Below are 27,444 nucleotides of genomic sequence, written 5' to 3' on the forward strand. Positions count from 1 at the left end.
GGTGAAGGAACATGCCAAGTCAGTATATAGTTAAAGAGCGCATTACGAGTTTAGTGAATTATTTAAGACGATTTTTATTGGCACAAAGAATCTACAGCTGATACATTTTGCCATTCATCTGCTTCAACTGTATACGAATAGACATCATGGAGGTGCTAATTATATAGATTTCTGAATTACATCAAACTAACTTATTAGTAATAATGAATATTTGTGTTTCGTTACAGACAATAATTTTTTTTAAATCCAATGTACAGGTACAATGTTTGTAATTGGAAATTTTCAGGGTGATTCAGGCTGCAGCTTAGTGTGCAACGGCGCCTCAGCCGGCGTCGTGTCCTTCAACTTTACCTGTGCTAGAGATATCCCGGATGTGTACGCTAACACGTACAAGTACAATTCCTGGATACAAGAAAATACTAAAAGCATTGTCAATTATAAATTGCTATTAATTTCGTCGCAAAAATGATTACACGTTGTTCATTTAGTTGTAATTCCTAAATTGCAGTTTTTCAATCACCTAGAAGCATTAAGTATAATATAGGGGCACTGACGATTCCAAAAAGAATTACATGTTTATATGTAAATCGCCGGAGTTACGCACAGCCTTTTGATCTTAACAACTTTATAGATAAGCTATATCATAACTGGGTGTGCCCAAGTGTTAAATCTTTTCGCATTGATCACAAACTAAACAGAGGTAGATAAGGCTTAATTTAGCCAATAATAAACAAAATGTTAATCCTTCACACTTGATACAAATTATTTCCATTACATGTTTACAAAATGTTGACTCTAAATTTAAAATAGCAACCAATGAAATATCCTAAATTATTTAGTAAGGAACGTTTGCTAGTATTGTACTTAATAAATAACAAAATAGAAATACCTCAAGATGCATAAAGAGAAGATAAAGGTGCATATGAATCGCGAAGGGAAGTGTTCCTAATGTACCCTGATAACGTAACGAATGCGATGGTGTATTTATGACTATGATGAAGTCAATTTTAGAAATTCATTTCAGAGAGATTTCAGTTATTCTTTAAAGATTAATATATCCATTGGCCTTACTTGAAACTAACATAAAAGACCGGCAACTCACTAGCGAGCCTTTTGGCAATGTGAGTGTCCAAGGGCGGCGGTGTCACTTAACATCGGATGAGCCTCCTGCCCGTTTGCCTCCTGTTACGCAAAAAATACTGTCTTGAAAACTGAGTTCCGATGTATTTATAAGTTTATTGTGTTTTATTTTTTATTGATTGGTGTGGTATAACATAAAAATGACATTCAACAACTGATAAAAGACATTTATTATGTAGACATTATTAAAACATATCAATACGTAATACAATCTCAATTTTGGTCATTCTTAAAGAATAGCTTTAAAAAAATTCTACTAATTTTTCATAGAGTTTATACAAGATAAATAAATGCTCCTACCTAGTAAATACTTTAAGTAGAAAACAAAATAACTAAATTAGTGACTTTTTATCAAAATATAGATCCAATAGATTCCTTATTTTAGTTAAAATATAGTAAAAAGAAATATTTAGCTTTAAGACATTGAGATAACTATTAATATAACTATGACTAGTTCAATTCATGTCAAATATATCTAATTAATTTTAATAATCTTTCAGACAAAGGTGAATATTTCCGCTAATATGTGCTATACAGTTGTTTTTACATAAATACAATATCTCTGAGACAAATAGTATATATAATAATATAAAAGACACAAACAATTACAATGTAATCGTCTCGACATCGACGTTATAGATGAATTAATCAGCAAATCGGTACTCCCTGTGCTCGTGAGCCTTCCAGACACCGTTGGATCTTCGGTCCTTGCAGCGGTCGTGTGTGCAGGGCTCCGCTCCGTAGTAACTATTGCGACGCGGGCGCTCCGTACGAGAACGCCTCTCGTGACTTTGGGATCGCACGCGAACTAGTTGGGTACCTAGAGGTTAGTTTATCAATAAAAATATTGGACAAATAGGAACAAGTAACGTACGGCACTAACAACGAAAGCAATGCTAATAACCGAGATTATCTATTTACTATCTCAGTGCCCTCAAGGTTTGTGTATCTATTCCATACCGTGGATGTAGGTTATAAAATAATAAAGATTTTTATTTATATAATACGAACTTCAGCAGAGTTCAAGATCGGTCTATTTATCATGGAGGATTTCGAGTGGGCTACGATTTGAGTATTTAAATATAAAATTAGAATAGCATTGAAAAGGCTTTTTGCGGACGCTTGGCGGCCCATGCGACTTCTTCGATAGAAAATATCTCCTCGGGCGTGGTGTGCCGTGGTATTGCTACTCGATTGATCTTGTCATTTTCGCACGTGTATGTCTTTTATCTAACATATTTATTATTAGCATAAGTTCTTTATTTTCCTCATTTTAACATTACCTAAAATTGAGATCATAAACAATCTAAAATTAAATTAAAATCGATTTCTTAGTAAAAAAGGTTAACTCATATAATGAAAAATATTGTACCTTCCGAAGTGTGATTAACCACTGTCTCACGGACACTGGAGGTGTCTCTATAACGGCTCTTCTTGCGTCGAACCTTGCGACAGCAGAGAGTCTCCTTAAACGCAATCCGATATCTGAACACAGACACACAGTTGAAATCTGAGTCGGTTATTAAAGAGGATTTAAGGACCTATTGCTTCCTCGACGTGAATGAAAATATTGCGTCGGCTTTACGAACGATATAGCGTAAACCAAATGTGTGGACGGCGAAATCTTTTAATTTCAAGAAACCCTAAGGAGAAGGATCTTCTTTTTATAGTACTACTCCTTTCGAAGGTTGGCGATCATCATGGCTACTTTAATTTTGGATCCTGCGCTTAGTGCTTTGACTAAGATTCTTGACATCGTAAGGGAACCTCAGACCCAACAACGCTGGCGACTCTGATCGCCTACTTGCCCATAAGTTTGACAAACGATGAAACTGATTCAGATATCTGATGGTCAGATCTAAAAAGGTTCTAGTGCCACTGATTTATTTATTTATTTTAATTGCATCACAAAATAGGTAATTTGATAATATTACGTTTGGAAAGCGTATTCTTCCCATCATTCCAAATATACCTGTGACTCATAATATTGTAGAGAATAGGGTTGACAGTAGCAGATATGTAGTAGAATACTCCAGCTGCCAGAAATAGATACTCGTTAACGGTGTGGTAGTGCGCCGCGCTGCTGCCGTAGATAAAGAACAGACGCTGGAAGTGGAATGGGGCCCAGCACACGAAGAATGCTATCACTACGGCCGCTAAAATAATGAACAGCTTTTTTATATTTCTTTTTATGATAGAATATAGACCTAGAAATGCTTTTGTCATACTGCCTTACTCAGAGTAGTCCATTATATAATCAATGGTAATTGAAATTTAAATTAGAATTTATTGGACAGACGAAATCAATGTGCAATGAACGAAGGAAGGCTGTTACGAATGTCTGGGCAAACCACAACGTGTTTTTAGCTTCCGATTGTAGGTAAGTTTAAAACTCTTTTTTTGCCCTTAACTCTTGAAGAAAGACAAAATATACTAAAAAATATCACGTAGTATACGCTACGGTTTTATTTGTTCTAACGTATATAATATGGCCTTTATCTAAGATCATCTTCAAGCCATAGCTTTATTTTATATTTTTCCGATAAAAATAGAGGTCCTTCATAAAATGAGATTTCGTAGTTATTTGTAAATCAAAGTGGAATGTTATCAAGTAATTTATTATTTATTATTTAATATTCATTTTATTGATTAAACATTGCAACACCTTTATTTTTCGGAGAATATGATGTATTTTACAGCAAAAAATAAGTATAATTTAGATTATAGAATCATAAAATTGATTAATCGGTTAATTGTTTTGGTAAATTTCCATTTAAATGTTTAATTAATAATATGAAAATAATATTTTTTTTGCGTCGTTATGTAATTACCAAGCATTCGTATTATGTTCTTCCTAGACTGCGCCTGCCTCGCTTCGCCGTGAACGCTTCCATTTACTCCATTTAAAGTACCCGGGCTGCCAGGGTTGTGGGTGTGTGTGGTCCTGCAAAGTCACTGACAGTAGTTATATACTATCAATATATATACAACATACTATGAATACTAGCACAGGGCCATGGCATGTTTCCTCCTATCAAATAACAGTAAACGTCTCTCAGACCACCTTAGCCAGCAGACCGTGTTCGTCAATTTAAACAAATTATGTTGACTAAAAATTAAATTTGAATCTCTCAAAATGATTCAGGCACTTTAAAAATAGCTGACATTTGCTAAATTCGTTAAAAGCCATATATTCAGACTTAGTCGGTGATTGTTCGCGAGATATCATTCGTAACTTTTCTATCCATGGCTAATTAGCGGATCGACCAGTAATGCAAACCAAAACAGTTTAATATGTATAATAATAAGTAGTTTAAATTAAAAGAAAATTACCCTTACAAGGACAATAGGATACATATAATATGTATTAGCAATTGCATTTGCAATATCAGGTGAAGATCGTAATATCCGGTTACAGTCGTCAACCTTACTAATTAAAATAATTACAATTCGGAATTACTTTAGACTTATTTTAGAAATAATATTCAATTTAATACATGATATGAAACTTATGTATTATACTTGCTAATTACTCAATAATACATATAAAACTCGAAAAAAAAGAAAGTGTATTCGCAGCAAAAGGCTCTGCATCCTAGTCACGTACATCTGACTCGTAACGTGATCCATCAAATGTTTATAGGATCAAAGCTCCAAATTAATTAAGATCTTTATAAGCTTTGATTTTTTGATGTTACCTTTTACGTAATTAATACATTTTCTCTTTGATATTAACCCCTTAGACTAGCTAACCGTTATTATCATTAATTATAAATATTAGAAATGTATTAATTACTAGCAGTTTCTCGAGAAATTGGAGAGCATTACATTATTAGATCTTTATTATAGTTACGATATTGAGTTAAGCTAAATTTTTTTGTGTCCAATATTAGATAGTTACGATAGAACGTTCCGCGACCGAGCCTATAACGACTACAAAGTCGAACAGCAGTCGTTGGAATTCATTGTCTTCAAGTTTCAATAATAATAATGGCTATGACGTCCACAGAAATACGGCGGAGGCATAGGAGGGCGTGCAAAGGCATTTGGAACTCGTATTTAATAACTTTGCTTAAAATATTTCTACTGCACTACAACTTTAAGCCACTTCACGGTCGTAGGAATCTGCTGGAGGCTATGTGTCTTTATAATACGTGTAACAATTGTTTCGATCGAACATTTCTGTTCCTAGATGTTTGAATGTTGCAAAAAGCGAACACCTTTTGTATCTCCACTAACATAGGGTTTTCCTAAACATAATGAATAGAACGTGCAATCTGCTGCGAGGCCCGAACGAATTTGATATTTATTCTCAAGAAATATGTACGTATTTTAAGGACACATATTTAATGTAAAACTTAAAACAACGTTGTAATTACTCCTTAGATGCCCCAAGCTGCAGACTCCTTTTACTTTTATTAAATTAACATTCCTTTGTTGTTTAAATACACGCATTACAACTAATTATATTTGATTGTTTGTAATCACAATATCTTATTTATTTTTTGTGGAGGAGTTACGAGGAAGGACTTTTTCTTTAAGTATTCTTATATTATGGTACAAAGACTTTCATTTAGAATTATTTCATCAAGAATTTCATTGTCATTGGGTGTAAAATGTCAAAAACTATGTTTTCTTATTTCCACAATCAAGTCTGTTGCTTTCATTATACCCAACTTCAAGAAAACACCTCTTGCCCATTAGATACTAATGAAACGATACAAGTGATCCGCGACAAAATAGATTTCCATTATACGTGACGTTGACGCATGGACGCCTTTTAATGTAACGGCTCATTGAAAATATTGAGAATTTAACCTAAAATTATATTGAAAAAGGAATATGGCTGGATATGAACGTGCTTGTCGATTAGGCGTAGACAGTACTGGAGTTCTGTAGCACATGGCTCCGCTATAGTCAGATCTCGTAGCATGTTACGTAATCTACAAATTTTATGTAATGTTATTTAGATTATATAATTATCATAAACACGCGTCCTTTCATAAATAACAGTAAATATATATATGTCGGAGGAAGCCATTCAACGAGTTGCTTGTTGATTGTACAATAACACATTAAATTCTCTTTATCATTTAAACAGATTGCATTAATCTTAATTTAACTTAATACGCGATTTTACGATATTATAAAACCTAAAACATATTTCTGTTAACAAATTAGTGATTTTAGTTAAAATTAGTTACGTTTTTCTAATTTATAAGATTGTAATCGTTATTAAACAAACGACCAATGAGAGCAGAGCACTTTGCTCGAGTGGGGTCGAAGCGCCATCTATATATAAGCCAGTCCGTTGGTTGTTACGGGGCCTTTTTGAAGTGGAGACGGATCGAGTTGGATCCCTGAGTTTTTGTCGCTAGATTGGTGCATTGAACTCACTGCTCGGTCTTAAAACTTATAATTTATTATTAAATAACTACCATAAAATATCAGTGTATCATCAGTATAATAAAATATTGTGAAAACTACAATCGTCGTGTTTTGTGCTCGCGCTTTACCCTCATGACGCCCACCAAATCTGCGACCACTGTTGATGACGTCACTGGGGAAGGTATTTCTCCGACATATATATTATTAGTATTTACTTAATGCTCGGCCCTAGCTGAACAAAAATCTACCCCAAGGAAATTACCTCCTCTAAGCCCCAGAGGACCAAGCAAAGGTCTTTCTTTTCTTAATATATATTAGAAACAACCTATAATTTAAGTTGAACTAATACTGACCTTTTAAGAGTCGTTAACATTTTATTCACTTTAGGTACTACGATACTACTACACTTTACAATTTTTCACAAAAAAACACAACATTAAAATAGTCTGTGGCAATTTTCTTGTCTAAATATATCACGATATATTAAATTTACAAATAATTTAATAAAGTAAGATGTAGGCATGGAATACATACCCCATGACATACCTAATGCGCAAACCCATTCTCACGTACAGACAGAGGATGACGAGGCCGGGCAGAATAAAAAAGAAGAAGCTACTCAGCTCGCAAATGTACCATGAAGGCAGCTCCAGCATGGCGCAGAACGCAGACTCCGAAGATGCATTGCCAGATGCTATAAAGAAAATATTAAAAGTCATTATATTTGCCACATTACATGAAGTAGACGTAACAGTGGCCTTTGGCCATATTAGAAAATGTAATCGTTTCTCTATTAACGTGTACAACGAAAATTACTTCATGTAGAAATAATCAATACGGTGTGTATTAATTATTCCTAATGGATTCAAAGGGTCGATCCTTGGGATTATTTTTCCAGAAATTCTTACGAAAGTTATCGATTGTTAAATAGCTTTTCCATTGAGAGGAAATGCATTTTGTTATGATTGATATTTTTTTACGGCTTTACATCATATATAGCCGAGCAATCATCAACGTACGCTAGCTAATACTTCCTGAATCGAATTGATATTGACAAAACAGTTTCGTACTCATACAGATATACCATCTAGAAAAACTTCATGTATAACTGGATAAAGGTTGGCTCCAATTCCAGCGGATTCCAATTTACAACGGATTCTTTATAGATTAAACAAGGCGCGAACCGTAATCATCTTTTTACGGTCAAACCAGCCTTATTATGATATCTATTTTTAGCCTATACGATACCAGAGCATCAATCAATTCCCAGCACTACGGTTGTTCTGAAATAAATCTACCACAATACTGATGTATTTCAGTATAATAATTCGTAACTTCAAGAGGAATCTCAATCCACTTACTACTTAGCGAGTGAGATTCTTTGTCCCTAGGCCGTAAGTGCCATCAAACTAACGTGAGGCAATCCTGTACCGTAACGCAGGTTCCAATGGTACATTGGTAGTCCTATATATTTTACCCACCTGTCCAGCCCATAGGTTAGTATGTTCAGACAATTCTACTTTTATACAGACAGAGACAGAGATAGTTGAATAATTTTATCGGGTTCATATCGTCTCGAAAACAATACGTAATCTCAATAAACTCACGTCACTAATTATACCGAAGTTTTATGATATTTATTCACATTTTATGGTGTATGAATAAAATGCATTAACGTTGGATGAAATTTTTGGATAAGGCATCCCCCTATTGGTATGTTTAGTTCCTTTTCTACGTGTAAATCCTAATGATAACTTTGATTTTCTCATTTATTTATAGATGCTAAACTATCAGCCTTCAACATTTTTATAGGTTGGTATTAGTGACTTGTGATAACAAATTTTACTTGGTGTAAATGTATTATAAGTATATCATATGTTGCATTTATAGAAAAACTTCCAATATGTTGGATTGCGAAAAATTTAAGTTAGGTAAGGTACATAGCATTCAATTTCTTTTATCATTTCTATTATCATTTAGTATTTTAAAATCTAATCTACTTTAAGTTAACGTTTCGCTATACTGAATATTCACTAATGACATGCCCTACTTGCATACATTTTGTATTATATACAGTCTCCTAAATAAGTCTCACTCGATTGAACGTTAAAATGATTCATTATCGACTAAGGATATTGTATATAGGGTAAAAATTCATCACACTGTTAGAAAGACAGTTATTAGGCATGACATTAGTGAATATTGAGTAAAAGCAAATTAGTGTAAAATATTATTAAGTTGAGCGTTGTGTGCGTGGCGGCGTTGTGTCAAGAGTTAAATTAATTCAATCCTTTCAGTAGGTTAAACGAATTATTTCATTAGGATTTTGTGTTAATCAGTCAGCATTCATTATTCCACGTTTGTTGATCAAAACACATTCAGCGAAAATAGGTATTTGAATTTACTCGTAGTGGTAAAATATATTATTTAATTAAAACGCTAGAACGGGAATTTTCACTGATGTGAAGGTTTTTTTTCACATCTGCCAACATTTAAATGGACTCGAAAAACTATATAAATTAAACGTCAACATGTTGTAATTATCTCTCGTTGACCACTATTGCTGGAAAAAGGTCAAGGTAAATCAGAGGGCAGGATTATGTTTGACGGAGGGATCTTTATACAGCTAACACCAACTTTACATAGTTCTAACTTACCTGGTGGATACTCGTGGTAGTTGACAGTGGTGTAGTGTGCAAAAGGTGCGGCGGCCAGCAGAGACAGAGCCCACAAAGCTAGCACAATCCTTAAGGCCCGTCGCAGTCCTGCTACGGCGTAGATATGCAGCGGATGACAAATTGCCAAATAGCGCTCTAAGGTGAAGGCGACAATCGTTAGGACGGAGACGTAGGAGGCCCTACACAAAGGACTTCGCTCATTAAATCGACCGATCAGCCTATGGATAAATATATTTAGTTATATTTTCAGTATTTTTTATAATGTTTATAATGTTTAACAGTTTTTTTCTGAAGAAAACTGTTGAAACCATAAAATTCATTTTATCTCTTAAATATATATATATAATTTTATAAAATGATATCTCGTTTCATGGTATAATATTATAACTTGCATTCGAAGTATTCACACTTTATTTCACATACTTTACAAAATTAATTTATATCGCTAAAACAATTTTAATGAGTACCGTACCATACTTAATTGCAGGGATGGAGAGGTCATGTCCCTGCAAGTTCATCGTCCAAAATAACAGGACGGTGGACAGTAAATGACCTCCCGCGTGTTTGTGCCGTGCGCGGGGACCCGTACGGGGGGATGAAGGAGTCCTGGTGGTTGAGTGTAGCAGTGCGCCGGTTAACAGTTGTGCGCTGCACACAACACACCTCTTTGGTCCGGATTTCTCCTCACACGGGAGGCCATGGGTTAGCTACCCTTGGTCAACCGGCTGCGGTATCCCGTAAGAGGGCTACCAAGCGAGAGTCGGGGTGGGGGGGGGGGCGTCGGCGCAGCGCGGGACTCGGGGTGAGTTTGCGTCATCGTCTCGTGATGCGAACAGCTCCGTACTTCCTCGCAGCGTGCGGACGCGTTTGTCTGCCCACGCCCTGGCTCTATACCGAAGGAGTAGCTCGAAACGAAGGGCCAAAAGCGCGAACGGCCAGAGGATTCCGTGACACCAACGGGGCAACGAAAAAGGATTAAACCTAATAGACCCCGAACGGTGGGAGGGACCTCGGCCAGTTATGCGGAGGCCGCAGCATCGTACAGGAATAACGAATTCTGTGTTGCTGTGATGGCTGAGCCCTTCCTAGACATGACGCACGAACAGGCGGAAAATATCCGCCTACAAATACAGGGTAAGCTTCACAATGAGCTCATGGCGGACTTTGAAGCTTCCCTAACAAAAGAACCCAATGACATCAGGTTTCGGGGTAAAGCGCATCACTCAGATGGTGTCCTCAAAATTTGGTGCGAGGACACTTTCTCACTGAGCTGGCTGACCGGAGTCTGTGATGTCATCACTAACCCCATACCAGACACCAAGCTGGTGGTTCGGCCTCAATCGGCCATCCCGAAAAAGGTTCCCTGTCTCCTACACGTACCAGAGTACACTGGCACTACGGAGAATCTGATGAGACTGATCACGAGGCAGAACCGCCACCTTAACGTAAGATCGTGGACCCTGACACATGCACGCAGAACACAGGACCCAACTGGCGTGTCCCTCTTCTTTCGTGTGCCGGAGTCTGAGATAATAACGATAAAAGCCCAGGAAAGGCGCATATACTGCCTACTGGGGAACATATATATCCGACTTCTAGAAAAAAGAGGAGTCCTCAGTGGTAGCTCCCGCCCAACCTCAAACAACAGCCTGTACATCGGGGACGGCGACATCGGGGCCGGTACCTCCCACGTCTGAGACGGGGAAGACCGCGGACAACCGAGCAGTCGAGACCCCCATGGAGACGGCACAACTAACCTCGGATGACGAGTTATTTTAGGAGACAGGGGGGAGTGAACTCAGCGACAGCTGTCTGCGCTCCTCCTCTACGCCGGACTGACTTTGTCCAAGCAAACCTCCAGCACAGCCAAACAGCGTCGGCTTCCCTGCACAGACTGCTGGAGACCAACCCCAAGACCATTGCTGTGATCCAAGAGCCGTGGATCAGGAATGGCAAGATATGTGGACTGGGTAACACCTTACAGCTGTTAGGTTACCCAGGAACGAGTATCCAGACATCGTCCTGGCGTCGGCCTACTTACCGGGCGACGAGGACGTGCCCCCTCCGGAACTAAGCCTCCTGGCCGAATACTGTGAGAGGGAAAAACTGGAGCTCATCATCGCGGCAGACACCAATGCACATCACTTGCTATGGGGTAATGCCAAAACCAACGCACGAGGTGAGGAAATGCTTAATTTTATACTCAGCAATAACCTTATCCTAGCCAACAGCGGTTCAGAACCAACATTTGTTAACGCGCGCGCACAAACCATAATAGATCTAACAATGGTATCAGCAGGTATGTCAGATCACATACATGACTGGCACGTGTCCAACGAGTTATCCTGCTCAGATCATAGGTGAATCCGCTTCGCAATCAAAGGGGATCTACCAAAACCACAACCAAGAAGAATACCTCGGAGAACTGACTCAGTAAAATTTTCCAGACTGTTCAGCTCAGAAGTAGCCAAACTAACAATACCAACAATCATAGATGTACACGACATAGACACACATGTTAACAAACTTACGTCCCTACTCGTGACAAGCTATGAGCAGTCGTGTCCGTGTGCCGTGTCGCTTACCATACCAAGACAGGGTGGCAAACAGAACTGGTGGTGCCCCGAATTGGAGAGACACCGTCGGAAAGTCAGGAGGCTGTTCAACAGAGCAGGGAACACACGGCTGCCAACCGACTGGGACAAATATACAATCGCGAGAAGGCGATTCAAAAAACTACTGCGTATTAGGAAGCAGGAGTGCTGGAGACACTTCTGCACTAGTATCGAAAATAACAACCAGGCTAACAGAGTGAAATCATGTCTGTCTAAAGTGACAAACCACTCGATCGGATCCCTTAAAAAACCTGACAACACATTTACAAAAACAGATGAAGAAACTAGTGAACTACTTCTGGCAACCCACTTTCCAGGCTATATAATTGCTAATGAGCAGTCATGGCAACCTTACTCGGAAAGAGCCACGGTCAGCTCGGACTGGCAAGTAGCAGACAGAATAATCACGAATGAAAAGGTAGCATGGGCAATCAATTCGTTCCTACCATTTAAAGCGGCCGGCTTGGACGGCATTTTCCCTGGTCTACTGAGATGGAGTGGGAACTTAATAGTAGACTATCTTGTCTCAGTCTTCCGAGCCTGCATAGCACATCGCTATATACCTCTGAAATGGAGTAAAAATAATATTTATCCCGAAACCAGGAAGAGACGACTATACCCGGCCAAAATCCTTCAGACCCATTAGTCTCACCTCATTCCTTCTTAAAACGCTGGAGAGGTTGGGGGACCTGGAGATACGCAGTCGGGTAACCTTATCAGAATTCCTTCATCCAAATCAACATGCCTACAGTTCCGGCAAATCAACTGAATCATCACTACACAGCGTTGTATCTCGCATTGGCAACTCCCTGAAACTAAAGCAGTCAACCCTAGGCGCATTTATTGACATTGAGGGTGCTTTTGACAAAACCAATTTCACAAGCATTACCAGAGCACTCGAGACATGTGGAGTACCATCGACCCTTACAGAATGGATCAACAACATGTTAAGACAGCGAGCTATACAATTTACCGTGAATACCACCACACGCGGTATTGTCAGTAGAGGTTGCCCACAGGGTGGTGTCCTCTCGCCGCTCCTGTGGAATCTAGTGGTAAATGAGCTCATCATAAAACTCAACGCTATTAATCTCTACACTGTGGGGTATGCGGATGACATAGCAATCCTCGTATCGGGGAACTTTGAAAGTACCTTATGTGACCTCATGAGGAAGGTTTTCAGATTGATTGAGAGATAGTGCAGTCAACATGAGCTATCTGTCAACCCATCAAAAACAGAACTGATCCTTTTTACTAACCGAAGAGTCCTTGGACCGCATAGACTACCAAAACTCTTCGACACAGAATTAAAACTAAAGGAAAACACGAAGTACTTAGGTGTGATTCTAGACAGTAAACTGCTCTGGAATAAACACCTGGAATACAAGCTAAGCAAGGTAACGATTGCGCTTTACCAATGCAAAAAGATGCTTGGCGTGAAATGGGGTCTATCGCCTAAGATTACCTTATGGCTATACACTGCCGTAATCAGGCCAATGCTAGCTTACGGAGCCCTGGTTTGGTGGCCGAGAACAGAGCTCCAAACGGCAGTAATCAAACTTGGACGCTTCCAAAGGCTTGCGTTGTCCGCTGCAAGCGGCTGCATGAAAACAACGCCTACTGTACCTTTGGAGATAGCCCTACAAGTTTTGCCTCTGGACCTGCACATACAGCAGGAGGCGGCACTGGCTGCCATCAGGCTGAAGGTGCTAGATCTATGGGGCAAAAATCACTACAGCACACACACAGCGATTCTTAACAGGGTGATAGAGTACCAACCTCTATTAGCCGCTCCATGTGATAGGATCGCAAATCAGAACATACTTAACAGAAGATACCATGTGCAAATGAGAGAAGAGGAATGTGATAGATCACCCCTGAATGAGCTGCGTATATACACCGATGGCTCAAAAACAGGCTGTGGCTCTGGAGCTGGCATATTCTCTCTTGATCTCAACAACAACATACACCTGCCCTTGGGCACATACAGCTCGATCTTTCAGTGCGAATGTGTCGCTATAACTGAAGCAGCCAGAGCCGCGCAGCGGTTAGGAATTAATAACTTTTGTATTAAGTTCGTATCCGACAGTGCGTCTGTGCTGATGGCGTTGGTAAGCAAAAAGACCAACAGTAGACTGATACTGGAGTGTCACGATGCACTGGAGGCAATAACCCTGACAAACAGAGTTACCCTGCAGTGGATCAGGGGACATAGTGGATCACTTGGCAACGATGCTGCCGATAAGCTTGCGAGAAGAGGTTCGGAGATGAGGCCTGCAGGTCCGTATCCGCTCCTTCCCTTATCCTTCTCGCAGGTGCGAGCCTGGGTATGCCAGAGATCCACAGAGCTCCAACATCAACGTTGGTCACAAGGTGCGGGCTGCAGACAGTCCAAAATGGCTCTGCCAGCAGTCAACCGACAGCTTACCAAACAACTTCTAAACTTGAATTACAATAAATCTGAAAACAATGATAGGGACAATTACGGGCCATTGTCTCCTTAATAAACATCTTTATGTCCTAGGCGCGACAGACAGCCCCCTGTGTAGAGGCTGTTTCAGCGAAGAGGAATCAGTCACCCACGTAGTCCTGGAATGCGAGGCTGTGACTAAGCAACGTGTAGAAATCCTCGGAACAGTGAGGTCGCTCCGTGAAGCCTGCGATGTGCCCAGGAGACTTCTGTGCTTCTGGAAGGAGTTAGGCTGGCTTAGTTAGCCAGGACTTTACGCACAATGGACCTATTGAGCGTTTAAGTGCGGAAACAGAGTCCACACATACATACATACATACCATACTTAATTCCCTAAAGTACATAAATTGAAAAAAAAAAATGTCTTTGTGTGTCCAAGGTTCGGGGTGTTTTTTTTTATTTGAAAGGTTTTACTTTTAAAGTATAATGAGATAATGGAATGATTTTTGCAAACTTATAACCCTGTTTAATTTAATTGGAAAGGGTTAACATCTGGGTAATACGCTGAATTAATTGAGACACCTGTTTATAGAAAAAAATCTCAAGATGATCTCAACCTTACCTATAAAAGCCAGTTTTTGTTACCATGGTTACGATTTTTTTTAAATACGCCCATCAGACTTTTTATTTTTTGGTTTTATTGCGTTATAATATATTCTTATTATCAACACAGAAGCTTATTATTCTAAAGCTGAGCAATTAAATTTGCTACTTATAATACATTAAGTACGTAATATACGGAATTGTTGAGTAGTGGTACACTATTATTTCCCAGAATAATGTCAAATAACATGTTACCGAATTAGAATTTTGAATAAGTGGTTTATCCATTATTATATTAACGTTTATATATTAAGCGTTTTTAACCTGAAGCCTGGTACTAGACATTGTAAAATAACACAATTTACAAATCAATTTAGGCTAAATGTCTAAGCCTACATTTATCGTCCTTACTGTTCATTTTTAATAAATGCTTATCATTTAAATCCCTCATTGAGTCAATACTTATGAGTCACCCACGCAGGTTGACATAAGTATTGAATATTATGTACTAAAATCACATTTTACGGCACAAGTGGGGTGAGATGATATGAATATTTCTAAACCTTCTTTATAATGGCATAAGTATTTTGGTGGACTAATTATCTTTTCACAAGTTTAGTGTACATACAATATTTTATTGTATTTTTGCGCAATTTACTGGAATATATTGTTATAATATTATGTCAATTTGTTAACTAACTCCTAGGTTTGATTTTTAATTATATCCAGCTACGGTGGTATTAAACAGTTTATTTGCACGTCATGTAAGTCATGCACGTCATGCATTGCTTCGAAATGTTTTAGCTTAAGATACAAAGTTTGCTGTAGTACTCCGTTAGTAGTTGCTCTAGAAACTGACTAAACTCAACTACTTTAATTGGAACTATGGCTATTCACATACTAGTCCTGTTTAAATTCATCGTTACATTTAAACAACAGATGGCGTTATGCGTGTGTAAAACGCGAAAACATATCGACGTCCTAGAATATAGGCTTCAATATTTATATCGAAATTTTTATGTGTAAGTCTTTGATTAATAATAAATTAGTTTAAGAAGTCTAGCTAATAATAAGAATATCAATTTGACAAACCATTCAGAGACGCTTAGATTTCTGTGCTCAGGCATACGTCTTAGATTTATCAGTCGAAGACTTCCTCGTCTTTCACATTTTCCTTCGCCGTATCAACAATGGTTGTGCACAGGGAAAGAGAAATATTTGCAACATCGGTTAAACTTTGTTTGATAGTCTCGATTTAAAAGCAAATTTCCCATGTTTTCATAACAATCAAACTGTTTCATTTCTTTGCGACGTGCGCCCGACGCGTTGTTCCAAACGGTTTAACATAAAAAATCGGGAATTGTGTCGATTTCGTTTACGTTTTGAAACACGTGAAATGTGATTGCAATCGATATATCATTTTTTTATACCGCATCTACTACCTGGTAATATTATTCATTACGACATTAGTATATAGTATACTTCAAAATGCCATTCAACCTATTTTAACAATGTCGGCTTATCTTTTTTATGCTGTTTTTCATACCTTTCTTTTCCAGCGCACACTTTTAAAGCTTCGCCGGAAACCTTAATTTATATGGAAATCTGTATCGAGAGTGGCTCGAAAGGATATCTTTAACAATTCGCGTGGAGAGAAATTATTTTTATTTGGGGACCCTAAGTCGAATTGATTTAGAAATACTTCAGTGGGTAGGTGGTTCCACATAATGCTGCAAAAACTGCAGGTTATGAATTGTATTTAAGATTGAACAATTAAGCTGTAATGCGTAACTAAAACAATATGGGCTTATGTACTCAAACATAAAACACGACAGTGGGTGAACTCTAAATGAAGACAACAAATACAATAAACTAATATTGAGTAACAATATTTAGGTATGAGCTAGCACTGACTATGTATCTTAGGTCATTAAAACATTTGATTGAAATATAATATGAGCACCTAACGTAGGTATGTGTTTGCAAGTATATATGTTTGGTAACGGATCAAGGGCCATTGAGGTTGATCCGGCTAAATAAAAGCGGGGTTCTCTCGGAAATAGTACATTGTGTCACGACGTTAGAAATTTTATATTATAGGTTTATAATTTAAAAAAAATTATATAAATTTGGGTTGGGTCTTCTTATCCCAGAATTTAACATAAACCAATTTTTATGATTATTAATTGAAATATTTAGTTAAAAACTTATAATAAGTAAAAGAAAATTGAAACTAAGTACCTATAAATGATAAGTTCATCTGGTTGATAGGAGTCAATTAACACCAAATAAACAAAATTTGCCCCTTTTAATACAATATTTGTTACACAAAAATCATTGACGTGAATTTGATTATGCCATGATCCTCCGTCTGTTCATTTATTTAATCCCCTCAACATTTTACATGAAAACTATCTTTCTTGAAGCCAATATTAAGCTTTGACAAGGCTCAGCCATAGTCTTGGTCTCTGGACTCCACGCTTATCATATTACGTAATACACCAACGTATTCCTAAAGAATAGAAAGATCATGTCTGGTTTATATCTGTGATTTATATAGGAAACAGTAAACATCCTAAGCGAACCGTTAAAAGTCAAAAATAAATGTTTTGTGCGTATTTAACCGCTGACTATCAACACAAATTTACGATTCACATTGAAACAGCCCTTATAAATATAGCTATTTAGTAAAATGCTTGGCATAAATTTAAATTGATTTTCGTATTAGCAATGGTATATTAATATTAAATTGACGTCTAAGACCACGTGCCAATAATGAATAGGTAATGACGTGAAAGAGTTAAAATTCAATTAACGACTCGTATTTGGCCTTCACAAAACAAAATATATTCTTAACCAATTATCGTGGCAATTATAAAACGTGTATTTGTTTTTTACTCTGTTCGTTTTATTAGCGTGGGTTTATGTTTCCTTTCGTTTTATTGCTGAAAATTGTGATTTATTTTTGGTACAGGCATGGATGGAGTTTAAGTATACTACAACAAAAGTCCGTTTAATAAAGAAAGATTTGATTTTTTTGGGAAATTGGTGTGTCCTGCTTTGTTGTGCTGCTTCGTAACGACTAGCAGGGACAGGAGGCCGATCACCTACTTTCCTTTGAGATTGACAAATGATCATGAAACAGATACAGAAATCTGACGCCCAGACCTAAGAAGGTTGTACCGTCCCTGAATTTTTCATAACGACAAGTCCGAGGATTATTGTGTCTTTATTAAGTCCATTTCCACGTTTCTACTGTTTGTCGAGACTCTCATCGTAGATTGTACTTCCACCATTCACTCATCAATGTCATGACGAAAGCTAATTTCCCAATCCCTTTATTCAGAATAAGCTGATTACTCTCCCTTAATAACCAGGTTATCCACCAGTTATTTGTGCTCAATATAAATAGTAAAATATAGCCGAGATCATAAGAAACAGGATCAAAATGCTTACAAGATGGAACATAAAAAAATATATTTTCTTCTTACTTTCATCTCAGATTTCTTTTAAATTGCAATATTTATATTTTCGAAGCGTTGAATAAATAATGTGTGCCAAATTTGTGTCAAAAGCAATGATAAAATAAATAAATTTTCGTTTATCTGCGTACATACGTATACCAAAGACAATATACGTCACTCGATACAAAGCACCCAGTATCAGACAGCTTTGATTGAAAGGCGCCAATTAGGAGCCTTCGCAGGGATCAATTTCCCTAAGCTGATTTTGTATATTGCAGATGTAATATTGTTCACGAAAATATTAAACCCATAGCTTCTATTCAACTGTGTACCTACGTACAAAGTAAGATGCTCGTTTATTGATGTATGTAATTAAGTGTGGCCGAAGGTTACAGAAGTAAGATAAAAATGTCGTAAGATATTAACCATTTGTCTCTTCTTTGTGATTTCAATGCAACGAAGAAACACTCAAACTTTAGAGACACAGAGACATAATAAACATTTATTTTGGCTATAGCTACTTTAGATTCAAATAAACATATACACAAATAAATAGAAAAGTATTGCAAGATTAAATATGAATTCTTTTATAAATATATTATGTCGGATAATATTTACTCAATACTAAAGACGCTACCGCTCCGTATTGAAAATCTCACGTCAAACGAAAAGATAGATTGGCCCAAAAGAAGGGATAAAGTTTGTTTTATCTTGATCATGTCAACATGTCTCACATATAAGGTGTGCTATTAACACTTGATCCAACGGCGAAAGCAAACATCGTGAGGAAACCGACTTGACCTTGTGTTAGACACAGAAGGCCGATCACCTACTTGTCTATAAATAAATAAAAAACACCAAGTAACAAATGCAATCTGTGGCCAAGACAGACAGATAGATTGAAGGCCTGTTTTTACTAAAGGAAAATCATTAGAGGCTTCTCTTGACTTTCTGACGTAAATTGAAATATATTATCACAAAAGTAATAAATAATATTAGTAAGTAAAAATATGTAATCCTTTAAGAGTCTCATGAATGCAACGTCTTCCAGTTGGCTGCGTTGTACCGACGTCACCTTCGTTGGTACAGATTCAAGCGTTGCCGGAAACGCAGATTAGTTCAAATGGAAATTTGAATTCCGTTTCAATTTATTATACCTATCAAAGAAATAAAAAAAAACTATTCGCATACATGTTTGTAACTGACCGGCATTCGTATTTAAGTACATTATTATCTTGAATATAAAATAAACAATTATCAAATTATTCTCATTACAGGACTGAAAAAAAATTGACAAAATTTACTTTATTGAAATCTGAATAAATCTAATAAAAGAAAGAAACTCGCGAGGAATCTGTTATAATAGCAGACAATGGCGTCACGCGTAATTTGATTTGTAATATAGAATATTGTACGTATTATACAGATACGATTACAATAAAATCGTGTGCCTTGAACGTAAGGTTAACATCTAGGATAAGCTAAGACAATTAATATTTCAAATATGATTAAACAATTTTAGAAATGATTAGAAAAAGTTTTAAGAAACTCAAACGATATACAGATATTGAAAGTATTATATGTTGCATACATTACAGAATTACACTTATTTAATTGGTTTTTGGACAAAATAGGTAGAAGATTTAATATTTGACCCTTTTTGTTTAGTTCTTAATCTATACAAAATCTGATAGAAAAAAGATCCACTAAACGTCCAATACTCACGCTTCAGATATCAGAGCACGAAGTTTGCAAAATACGACGCCCAAGCTGTATGGATACTGATGCCAGTACACGGAAAGATCATTTGGCAGGCCTGTCAACAAAATATCGTGGATTACTCTTTATATAAAAACGGAGATATCCTTAGAATTTTCTTTTATATTAACGAAACGCCTTAAAGACAATTATTATTAGAACAATTTTTATTGAGTAGGTACGCTTTTTACGAGTGCTTTAAATCATTGTTTCAAATTGCCAGCTCTTTAGGAATGCCAGGTCTCTAAAAAGGAACCTGGCTATAATACTCGTATAATGAATGTTTAATATTTCTGTGACTTTCGGACAGATGAAATAGAATGAACACGGCCCTGCAACCTTCTGGTGTTGCGGGTCACTTAACTTTAAGTGAAGCCTGTACCTTTGCCTTCTGATCCACACAAAGGAAACTTATTAAAAGAGACCTTTAAATTTATGTTCAACGACCATATTGACGCTATAGGTGTATGCCCTATTAAGTAGCTTGGATTTCTAACACAAGACTTTTAAGATGTCCAAAGTCCTTTATTATATCATATCATCAGAGTATTGTAGAACATTGTCGCTTGGTTTCTTCACTTAATTCCACAGTACATAAAATATTAAGAAAGAGTTAACATACAATTGATCATCTTTAAAATCTATATTCATTTCTGAGTGTGATGTGTGACTATTTCATAACAATAGAACTTTCAAGTGCGTGTCTACCGAGAAAACAAATAATGTGTTTGTTTTCTCAATTAGTTAGATGTTAGTTATTAAATTTATTAAATAAAGTTACAAATGTTTTTTTTTGTTTTTGTTGAGAAGAAATAGAATTATTATTATTAGTAATTTAGGTAAGCTGTTTTTTACATTTAGTAATTTATGATATTAAAATACTTACGCTTTAAGCGATCATATTCTTTAAGGTGCGATATTTTTACAAAAAGGAGCGGAAAATAACAAATATAAGAGCATTTCCTCCAACTTCGATTTTGTTCCCTTTGGAGTAGATACTCTTGGGCCGTGGGGTTCAAGTGCACAGGCGCTAATTAAAGAGGTAAGTTGGCGCCTGGTAGATAGTATCGGTCACCCCAAAGGTGGTGCTTTCTTCGCTTAACGTATAAGTATCGCAATACATCGAGGAAATGCTGCCAGCGTTAAAGGTATCACAGGGATCAAACTTTAGAAAATTGTTTTAATTGTCTTTTTATTAATTTTCAATTATTTTTATTATTACTATGTACGCTATGAAAATTTTAAATATGTACTCCGTATTTGTCTTTTGTTAACATAGCTTTTACACATTTAAAGAAACCACTTTTTACCGGATTGAAGCTATGTATTATTATAAACTTATAATTATTTTACATAATTTTAAATTTCTGCCGACGTTTCGCGTCCTTTACACTATATTTGATTATGATTGCTTTTTATATGTTAGCTTAATGTATTAGAATATTTTCTCATGTATATATATGTTGTAATGTTCTTAATGAGGTATCTTAAACCAAAATTCTTTTTCTATTTAATAAAATAAAATAAAATATAAGTTGTGATTGCATGGTAACTCAGACTACAATAAAGCTTGGTGGAAGCTGAGTGTATTATTATTAGAAAGCAAAATTACTTATATTGCATAAATAATAAATTAGCTTTACGTTCCTTGGCGACTTGGAATTAAAAATCTTGAATACTGAAAAAATTCCAAGTGCCTTTATGTTTCTTCTATTAACGTCTAAGGAGCAACTTAAAACGCCAGAAGCATGTTTAAAAGTAATTTTCCTCTCATTCATATTAATAAGAAATATTTTTCATTTCTATGCATGTCTTATTTCAATTTTGTATATTAAATTACTTTTATACAAGGTCTACCTTGATCCTCACGTCATAACCTGATTTCTGATGAATTCGAATGGGAGTGTAAGTTTTCTTAGCTAACATTTTGACTTTTGCTGTTCTCAGACTTCAAGAGAACGTTCTCTGGACAGAAATTTTGCGCTAATGAAGAGGCAATCGCCGACACTGCAGCTTATTTTGCTAAAGACAAAATGTACTAAAAAAGTAGTATCGAATAATAGTATGACCGCTATAATCGTTGTATTGCTCTCGTAGATAACTATATTGAATAATCAAAATCTATAAAAAATATTTCTATGGTAGCCTACGAAGTTTTCTGCCCACCTCATTCTCTTTCGTGTAAATTTGGGGGTAACCTCACAGTGTACAAAAATTTTCATCTCGAATAAGTAGTTCCGGCGATTTGTTCTCTCAGCTAATCAAAATAAACATCCTCTTAAATATTACACATTTAATTAATATATATATATATATATATATATATATTAATGTGTAATATATATATATATATATATATATATATATATATATATATTACACATTAATATTAGGAGCTCGTATTTGTAAGTTTATTCTAAAAAGTTGATTTTCAAGATGTTATATTTTTTACAATTAGGTTTAAAATAAGCTCCAATTAATAAAATACTAAAAGTATAAATGTACTGGTAGAAAGATTTATCTTTGATTAAAAATAGCGATTGGTTTAGACCGCAGTTGCAAACGGTAAGCGAACTAATTTATGTAGCGGTAAGCAAACAGTTCCTGGCTGCAAATAACCTTTTTTGAAAGTTCAAAGAGAAAGCTTTAAAAACGTTTTGGTATTTGGTAAGATAACAATATGAAGAAGCACAATTTGGAAGGGAGAGGGGAGGAAATGAAAAGAAAAGGGAGAAGAAAAAGAACATTACTACTTACTTACTTACTGATTTAAAATATAGAAATTTTGTTACAAAGAATAGGTATTCATTGTGGTATCAATTCAACTTAACTTGAAGTTAGAGTTTAGAATGAAATAAAAATGCTTGCCTTAGACCCAAAAAGGCGACGGCGTGTAAAGCACAGGAGGCATATCACCTATTAGATTAACAAATGATCATGCATCAGCAGGCTTTCAGTGTGAAGAGATCCATTAACACAAACTAGAATTCTGTTAAACTCTACAATTCCGAATTCCCAGAGGGTTTTAGTACAGTTGTGTAGTGCCAACGATCGTTTTGTATAAACCAAATGCGGCTTTGAAGTTGAGGAGGCTCTTCCAGAAGAATGTTGCAGCTCCGGCTATTCAAACGATTCTATAAACTAATTTGACCATTCTAGTATGAGGACACTTTGGAAAATATCTATATCTATACCTACTATAGCATGGTTTAGGTTTTCAGAGTGAGTTAAGTGGTATCTGGATAGGGACCGAGATATTTAGCGAACATGCGTGTGGACGAAAAAAAGGATAATAAAATATTTTCAAGAAAATATGTTTAACATATATAACGTTCATTTTAATGACATGATGTAGATGCATCCAGTTTCAAAAGATTTCAAAACTTTTTATGATTGTTTTTAATGTTAGCGATTACAATCGGCATTTGGCAGCTGTAAATCTAAATTTAAAATTGCGTGAATCCTAAGCTTATTGTTGCCATTAAAAAGTATTATAAAAAAAGAAATAAACACTTATAGGCAATTCACAAATAAGGAATATACTACTTCATGTACATTAAGCTCCTCTAGGTAAATTGTCAAATCACGATCCGAGAACCAAACAACTAGGCAACATCTTACATTTCGGATTTTAGCGTTAAAAGGGAATAAATGTTTTCCAGTACAGAAACAGTCTTTTATCATATTGTAGCTTTCTGTAAAAGTCATAATATGAAATATTTCTGTAAGTGGCGAAGTTTATCATCATTTATCGGTTACTCGCACAGCGGGCGGCTCGTTTTCATTTAACTACACTAAACATGCACGTATCTCAGTGGTTAAAAGACCTAGGTTTTTTTTCACTTATACGGAGTAAGGAACAATACAATTGTATTATATCTGTCTCCATAAATATAACAAAGTCATATTTTTCATGTATAGTCTATAACTGCAATTTAATAAATCATACATCAAGATAAATATAAACTATTGTTTACTGGCCCATTTCTGCATCGACCAGTTGATTGAAATATGATGACGTTTACGACACCAGAATTTGTAAACAATTTTTTATTTGATATGACGTCAATACGACTAAGAATATTCATAAGAATTCGTAATATATTTCCTCTGACTACTGAGTGATCTTTTAAGTAACATTTGTATAAAATATATAATGCATGAAAATTGTGTTTAGATGGGGTGAGGATGGATGCAGGCTTATAGGCTATTCTAAATACAATTTGCTACTTGCTTCACTCGTTTGGTTCAGATTTTGTCTTTTCCCTTGCGTGTTTTTATTTCGTATTCCTACAGCTAAGAACAATTATATACACCCAAAACAATTATACTAAACATACAGCCAAAGATGAAATATGTAATATATACAAAAATGACAAATATTTACGTTAGGAAAGAATTAATAACAGTTCTTAAATACGTAATACCTAATTCGGGTGTGCAGTGCGATGGTGGGACTGTACGTGAGGGTGGCAGGTTACTAAATAGCGGTCGTTGTATGTAAAGCATTGATACATTCTAAATATGCTCCTGCGATCTGTAGATCGAGGTGCCAATCAGAATGATGACGTGGCAGATTAAGATAATCAAATATCTGCATAGTGTGTAAATATATACTTAGTCTGGCCATAACTACTGCTTCAATTTTTACAATTGAGCAACATTTTAACAAACAATATGACCGTATTTATGCTTGAAGCTCTAAGAAAGCTTTCCAATTAGTCGACAGAGTGCAACGTGGGCACTATCCGACTTCAGTGATGGTTTGGTGGGGTGGGAGCTACGAAGGAGTGTGTGAGCCATACTTTTATGAAAAAAGTGTCAGAACATCGGCGCATATGAAGATACCATTGAGAAAGTAGTGAAGCCCCTTAACAACACCATGTTCCATAACCAACAATGGTCCTTCCAGCAAGAATCAGCGCCGGGTCATAAATCTCGTTCTACGCTTTCTGGGTTGGAAACGAACGTTTCGGACATCATCAGAGCTGAAGACTGGCTGTCATCTAGTCCCGATCTTAATCCACTGGATTATGATTTATGGTCAGTTTTAGAGAGTACAGTACAGCTTCCTCTTAACGCCCTGAGTCCCTAACACAATCCGTCCGATTGGCAGTGAAGAATTTTCCCATGGAAAAAGTGCGTGCTTCTATTGATATCTGGCCTCAACATTTAAAGGACTGTTGCTAACAATTGAGCCAATGGAGACCACTTTGAATAAGCTTCTATTTTAAATTGGTTTATATTTATTTGTTAAACTAATACACTGTAAGAGTAATAAAAATGTTATTTGCAATAGAAATTTTTTGTTTACTTTGTTTCAGTATTTATGGCTAGACTAGGTATAATACTCACAAACAGTTGAAAATTTCTGAACCAAATGGTCCATTAAACCTCAACATTGATATCTCAAAGAAAACTCTTCTTCATTGATATGTATGTTGACATCTTTGATAAAGTTTCGTGAAGATTGGCCTATAGGTACTTTTGGTGTACAATATGAAAATTATCGCGGAATAGTATATTTCATTACGAGTGCGGAAAGCCTGTCATTGCTAAGAGTTACGACAAATTTCTACAGTTGACAGTCAGAACAAGTTGCAATGACGGTTCCGCACGTGTACGGAACAACTATTTTTAATACAGTTGCGAAAAAATGAAGCAATTTAATAAAACTATTTGCTTTTTTCTCTTCTCTCCACGCAATAAATTTGTCGTATGAAGCGACTTTTTGACTTTTCCAGTAAAATGTTCTCCGAAGAATTTTGTGCTAAATACTATACTCAATATTATACTGAGTTCCGGTGGTGTTAATTCAAATAAAATATCATCGAAATTGCTCATTTTGTGCAACAAACAACTAAACTCGCAAAGAACACTTTTGTTTCGCAAATAACAAAATGCCGCCAACCTTAAAAGAATATAAGCAGATATTTTTTTCTTTTCTTCACCCATTCTGCGTAGGCAAAGGGAACTATGCCCATACAGCCAAGTCTTCAGTAGATTTTGATCATTGATATGAAATGAAAATGAAATTTAATGAGATGAAATGTAATGTAATGAAACCTAACCTAACTCATTCAATCAAATCATTTAATCTGATATTGAAACAAATTAGTAGCTTCTTTTTAGAAATATTTGCATGAATCATAAAAACTTCTATGATTTTTTTTATTAAAAACTTCGTGATTGTTTTTTTCTTTTTAATAGACATTGTTTTGACAGTTGGAAAAGAGAACGCACGAGTGCGAAAAAGGTAAAGAAGAAGCACGAGTTTGTAATAGCCCACATCCCGAACGGTATACGTCCCTGCAATACGCCACTTTTGAGCAACTTTATCAAAAATTCCTTTAAACTTACGATCGCCATGATGAACTTAGACACGCATATAAATGGCCGTTCAAGCAAAAATGTACATTTTAAAAACCTATCTCCATTAATAGGAATACGACTCACCAAATAGCAATAAGAGAAGATCGCTCAAGGCCAAGCTAAAGAGGTAGTAATTGGTGTCTGTATGCATCGCCGGGTGTCGTACTATCACCACGCACACTGCCACGTTTCCTATGACACCAGTCAGAAATATCACCAACAAAAAGACTGTGATCGGTATTATTCTCGACAGTGGAAGTCGCCTTGGCCCCATCGTGCACCATAGCATTTCTTCTTCACTACAGTCGAACACGGTCAGGTTCGTACATCGCATGTAAAAGTCCTCTACGGATTCGTTCGCGCGTAGAAACTCCATTGTGGCCACTTAACACAATTAATATCCTAATTAATCCACTAATATACGTTGGTGGTGCCGACACTGTGATAGTTTTTGGATTGTAGAGGATTATACTTATATGTATAATAATACTACATATAAATTTAATTTTGGCTGTTATAATATATATATGTATATTGTAAATTATATATTATATGAAATATATAATAAATATAAGTAAAAGGCCATTGCACGTAAAGTTAGTGAAACGCGAATGCCAGCTTTCGATACGTAAGCTCGGCGCCGGTAGCTCTTCTATACTGAGCTTCGGAGTTCGGAGGAAGGGCTGTGTTGAGTATGGCCGCTAATATCATCTATAAGATAGATTCATTCTATAACCGAATACAATTAACTCGAACAGACACCTTAATAGGAGTTCCATTGTTAGTAATACAAAGACATATACTACGAGTATATGTATTTATTAATTTATTAACACTTCGTTACACTACAGAAAATAAAAAGTTGAACATAATTAAATCAAAAGGAGGGCAACTGGCGGCCTTATCGCTTTCGAGCGATCTCTTCCAGGCAACCACTGTGAGTAAAGAAAAAAATTAATAAAAATGTATTAAATTACATAAGATAGGCAAGTAGTGCCAAAATACATGTTATACAC

The 27,444-nt window shown here is 36.1% G+C and overlaps 1 protein-coding gene across 2 annotated transcripts; it reads right to left on the reverse strand.

The window, feature by feature from the left end:
• Nucleotides 1-1,602: 1,602 nt before the first annotated feature.
• LOC123711897 (neuropeptides capa receptor) lies at nt 1,603-27,058 on the reverse strand. Of its 2 annotated transcripts, none has more exons than XM_045664750.1 (8): nt 26,513-27,058; nt 20,024-20,114; nt 9,186-9,385; nt 7,075-7,222; nt 3,972-4,084; nt 3,113-3,296; nt 2,513-2,625; nt 1,603-1,960 (listed from the first exon to the last, which is right to left on the reverse strand). In XM_045664750.1, the coding sequence occupies exons 1-8, from the start codon at nt 26,802-26,804 to the stop codon at nt 1,785-1,787; spliced, it is 1,317 nt and encodes a 438-aa protein (XP_045520706.1). In that variant the 5' UTR covers nt 26,805-27,058; the 3' UTR covers nt 1,603-1,784. The 2 variants fall into 2 exon arrangements, with proteins under 2 accessions (XP_045520706.1, XP_045520705.1); XM_045664749.1 differs by having other exon boundaries at nt 7,063-7,222.
• Between the last annotated feature and the right edge of the window lie 386 nt (nt 27,059-27,444).

This window comes from Pieris brassicae, chromosome 7 (genome assembly GCF_905147105.1).
Source record: "Pieris brassicae chromosome 7, ilPieBrab1.1, whole genome shotgun sequence".
Taxonomy (NCBI): domain Eukaryota; kingdom Metazoa; phylum Arthropoda; class Insecta; order Lepidoptera; family Pieridae; genus Pieris; species Pieris brassicae.